The sequence below is a fragment of the Triticum urartu genome, chromosome 1A, assembly GCF_056163025.1.
Source record: "Triticum urartu cultivar PI428250 chromosome 1A, HENAU_Tu73, whole genome shotgun sequence".
Classification (NCBI taxonomy): domain Eukaryota; kingdom Viridiplantae; phylum Streptophyta; class Magnoliopsida; order Poales; family Poaceae; genus Triticum; species Triticum urartu.
Window position 1 is genome coordinate 78,393,878 of NC_141873.1, and position 4,909 is coordinate 78,398,786.

At 56.0% G+C, this 4,909-nt stretch overlaps 1 protein-coding gene across 1 annotated transcript; it reads left to right on the forward strand.

The window, feature by feature from the left end:
• Positions 1–3,801: 3,801 nt before the first annotated feature.
• LOC147990122 (uncharacterized) lies at positions 3,802–4,455 on the forward strand. Its single transcript, XM_087537181.1, has 2 exons — positions 3,802–4,031; positions 4,125–4,455. Exons 1-2 carry the CDS (start codon positions 3,802–3,804, stop codon positions 4,453–4,455), a joined length of 561 nt encoding a protein of 186 aa, XP_087393307.1.
• Positions 4,456–4,909: the final 454 nt, after the last annotated feature.

Here is a 4,909-nt window from a genome sequence, read left to right on the forward strand (position 1 = left end):
CATCAATAAGGCACAAAATGCAATCTAGACATGGCAAGGACAATAGCATAGCATGCACGGATCAACCACAACATCATTGGCAAAATTGCAAACAAGTTGACAATCTGCCCAGATTCACAAAGTAGCAAAAGTAGAGCTCGATTGACTCAAGCTAGGGTGCTCCATAATTGCAAAAAAAGGCATGGATGGATAGAGCACTACAAGATTAACAAAACATTCTTACTGATCATCCTCAAAAGAGGCACGGATCGCTAGGAAACAACATGAACATATGGAAACATGAGATAAACAGCTCAAGGACTTAGTGGAATTGCTAAGTCCCTGAAAACAGTATTAACAAGTGCACCACTTTGCAAGCTTGCACAAGACACCACACACATCACAAAAATACATGGGTTGCACCTCTGGAAAGATGACAAAACCCTAAAAAAACATATGTAGAGCATCAGGGCATATCATGCACACATTAATCATGGCAAAAATGACAAAGCTAAACGGAGTAGCATATCTGACAATTATCTCAAGTAGCCCTCTTCTAACAGCATTTCGGGCATCAATATGAAGTCAAATGAAAATGATGCAATGGAATGAAATGATGTACTCTCTGAGATGAACATTTTGATATGCTATATGCATGAATCGGAGCTACGGATGCAAAGTTACGAGTCCACGAACATGAGCACTTGGATCTGGAATTTCGGGGACTAAGTGAAAATTATACCTCCGGAAAAGTCAAACCGGGACGAAGTGGTACGGGACGGAGGGATCCGGATCTGGACGGGGCGTTTGGATCGGGGGAGTGTGGATCTGATCCCGCTTCGTGGATCTCGCCAGAGAAGTTCGCCGGAGACGGGGGAGACGGCCGGAGAGGAGGAAGAAGGCGACGCGGAGGCCGGAGGACGACGCCGGCGAGGCAGCGGCGGAGGACACCGGCGAGCGAGGTGGTAGCGCACGTCGACCGAGGCGGCCGGCAGCGAGGAGGCGTGGCGGCGAGGCGGCGCATGGCGGCGAGGCCGGCGCGGTGGCGCTACGCGCTGGTGGCGGGGAAAGGTGGCACGCGGGGTGCGTGAGTGCGGCGGCGCGGGCGCCCTCAGGCGGCGGGGCAGGCGCGCGCAGATCCGGGCCCGGGCAGGCCTGCCACGGGTCCGGCGGGCCGCGGGAGGCGGGGAGGAGAGAGAAGGAGGCGGCTGGCTGAGGTGGCGAGCGCTGGTAGGAGGAGGCCGGCGGTGGGGTGACGTGGCGGCTCGCCATTGGGCGGAGTGAGGTGGCCGGCGAGATGGACGCGTCCGCCGGCGGGTGGACATGTCCGGCGGCGCGGAGGGAGTTGGGTCTACGGTTGGACTGCGCGAAAAATTTCGGGGAGAGCCACATATATATAGGTAGAGGGAGCTAGGAGAGTCCAAATGAGGTGCGGTTTTCGGCCACGCGATCGTGATGGAATGCTCTAGATGATGGAGCAGGTTTAGGTGGGTTTTGGGCCAAATTGGAGGGGTGTTGGGCTGCAACACACACGAGGCCTTTTCGGTCCCTTGGTTAACCGTTGGAGTATCAAACGAAGTCCAAATGGTACGAAACTTGACAGGCGGTCTACCGGTAGTAAACCAAGGCCGCTTGACAAGTCTCGGTCCAATCCGGAAATGTTTAATCCACACACACGAAAGAAAGATAGAAATGACCACCGGAGGAGAACGAAGCGCCGGATTGCAAAACGGACAACGGGGAAAATGCTCGGATGCATGAGACAAACACGTATGCAAATGAAATGCACATGATGACATGATATGCAATGCATGACATGCAAGCAAAGACAATGCAACAACAACGAATAACTGGACGACACCTGGCACATCGGTCTCGGGGCGTTACACACGCCGGCGATCTTCAGTGGCCGACGATGAACAAGATGGAGATGGCATTGATGTAGAGCTTCCCGGGTCGCCTGGCTCGTTGAGGACGTAGCAGGCGGCAAGGTGGAGCTCTGGGGCAAGATGAGAGGCCTAGAGGGGCACGGTGGCTACGGTGAACGGCCTCAGTGGCGATGAGCGGGTTCGGGTTTGCTCGAGAGAGGGGCTAGAGGCCAGGGGAGAGAGCAGAGAGCGAAGGGAGAGGCAAAGGGGCTGCGGGGCGTCTCCAGATGCGTCGGGGGCGCCTCGGTGGCAAGCAGGAGGTGGCGAGGGGCGGCGCGCGGGCGACAGGCAGCAGCCTGCCTGCTCTGGCGGGAGGTTGGTGATGACTGGCACTGTGGGCCAGTGGGCCGCGAGATGGGCTGCAGGTAAGTTAGGTAGGTTTTCTATCCTTTCTTTTTATTTCTTTGTTCTAATTCTTCTGTAATTTTAGGGCTTTAATTAAAATACTAAAACTGACTCAAAAATCATGAAACTTCTCAAGCCCACTGTTTGGAATATTTCCAACATTTAACATTTTAGTTCATGATTATTTGGACATTAAAAACATTATATAGCATTTAAATGCCCAAATGCAAATAGAGTATGATTTAATTCAGTGACCCAATGTTGTCCTAGAAAAATGTGAACCATTTTTGACTAAGGTTCTAGACCAAGACAAAGATGATGAAAATTTTAGAAGGGCATTTCAGGTTCATTGAAAAAGTATTTTAGTAACCCTAGTTGGTTTGAGTGGTGCTGGGGGTTTCTGTCATCCCCATTTCAAGTTTCTGAGAAAATTAAACATGATGATATGATGATCATGCGAGGACAAGCAAAGGCTAAGCTAGGGCTGTGACACGTCCCCAAAGGGCGCCGGCTCCGCTACGCGCTCCAGATCCACTTCGCCACCTCCAAGAACGTCGCAGAGTACGAAGCCCTTGTGCACGGCTTCCGGCTTGCCAAGGAACACGGCATCCGGCGCATCCTGTGCTACGGCGACTCGGACCTGGTGGTGCAGCAGTGCTCCGGCGAATGGGACCCCCGCGACTCAAACATGGCAGGCTACCACTTCCTCATCCACAAGTTGTCCGGATCCTTCGAGGGTTGCGAGTTCCTCCATGTCCCGCGCGCGGAGAACGAAGCAGCCGGCATTCTCGCCAAGACCGCCTCGTCACGACAAGCCATCCCGTCCTGCGTCTCCCTCGAGCACCTGCGCAAGCCGTTCGTCAAGCCATCACCGGACTCCGAGTTCATCCACATTCCAGACGACCCGGCCGCACCTCAACCCGGCCCGGGAACTGCTAAACCCAGCCCGGGGACTTCTGAACCCAGCCCGGGGGCTGCTCAGCTCGACCCGGCCACCATCGTCCCAGACCTGGCCATCGCCATCCCTGACCCGGGGGCTGCTCAACCCGTCTCGGGGGCTGCCGACTCGGAACCCACCCTGGTGGCCGTCTTCGCCGTGGTTGCGGCTCCATCTTGGGCCCTCCCAATATCAGAATTTTTGGAGAACGGGGTTCTCCCCATGGACGAGACCGAAGCTCGGCAAGTGCAGCGCCGGGTGTCCGCCTACAGCATCATCAACAACGAGCTCATCAAGCGCAGCTCCACCGGTGTGTTCCAGCGCTGCGTCGAGCAGGAATGGGGCATCAACATCCTCCTCGACATATATCAGGGCGAGTGCGGGCACCATGCCGCAGCACGATCCCTGGTAGCCAAGTAGTTCCGCCATGGTTTCTATTAGCCCACGGCCCTCCAAGATGCCGAGTCACTCGTCCTCAAGTGTCAGGGATGTCAGCCCTTTAGCAAACGCAGCCACCAGCCGGCGTCAGCACTCCGCACCATACTGATCGCCTAGCCCTTCGCGGTCTGGGGACTCGACATGGTGGGACCCTTAAAAACCGCTCGAGGCGGCATGACGCACTTGCTGGTGGCAGTGGACAAATTCACCAAGTGGATCGAGGCAAGACCAATCAAGATACTAGACGGGCCAACAGCCGTCCGGTTCATCAAGGACATATCGGTGCGCTACGGCATGCCGAACAGCATCATCACTCACAACGGCACCAACTTCGCCAAGGGTGCGCTCGAACAATACTGCTCCGTCCCCGGCATCCGCCTCGACCTGGCCTCCGTTGCGCATCCGTAGTCCGACGGGCAGGTCGAGCGGGCCAATGGACTCATCCTGTTTGGCATCAAGCCGCAACTCGTCGAGCCACTCATCTGCTCACCCGACAGCTGGCTTGACGAGTTGCCAGCCGTTCTCTGGAGTCTACGCACCACGCCGAATCGGTCGACTGGGTTCACCCTGTTCTTCCTCGTCTACGGAGCCGAAGCCGTCATCCCGGCCGACGTCAAGTTCGACTCGCCGCGCGTCGCGATGTACACCGAAGCCGAAGCCAGAGAAGCCCGCGAAGATGGCGTCGACCTGCTCAAAGAAGCATGCCTCCTGGCGCTCAGTCGCTCGGCCATCTACCAGCAAGGCCTGAGGCACTACCACAGCAAGAAGATCAAGGCCCTTGCGTTCCACGAGGGCAACCTCGTCCTCCGACTCGTCCAAGAGCAGTAAGGCCAGCACAAGCTGTCCCCTCCATGGGAGGGCCCATTCATCGTGAGCAGGGCCTTGCGCGACCGCAACGCCTACTACCTCATCGATGCACACAAGTCAAGGAAGCGCAAGAAGGACACTGCCGGTGAAGAAACAACCCGGCCATGGAACGCGGAACTCCTCTGCCCATTTTACAGTTAGCCGCATGAGCGTATGTATCGTCGCCTTTTGTAAACGCATGAAACTACGGGGTCCTCGAACGAGACTCGGGGGCTGCCTTTTGTTGACCAATTTATTGTGTCCTATTTTCTTGCATCCCTATACCACTGAACCCGGCCACCGGTCCAACTCACTCGACCTGGGGGCTCGGGGGCTAGCCGGCTCGGTCGCCACCCTACCGCCTTACTTGGTGATTCCTGATAAAGTTAGGATGCCGCGGTCCCTCAGTTCTCCCTAAAGCCACAGATCCAGCTTT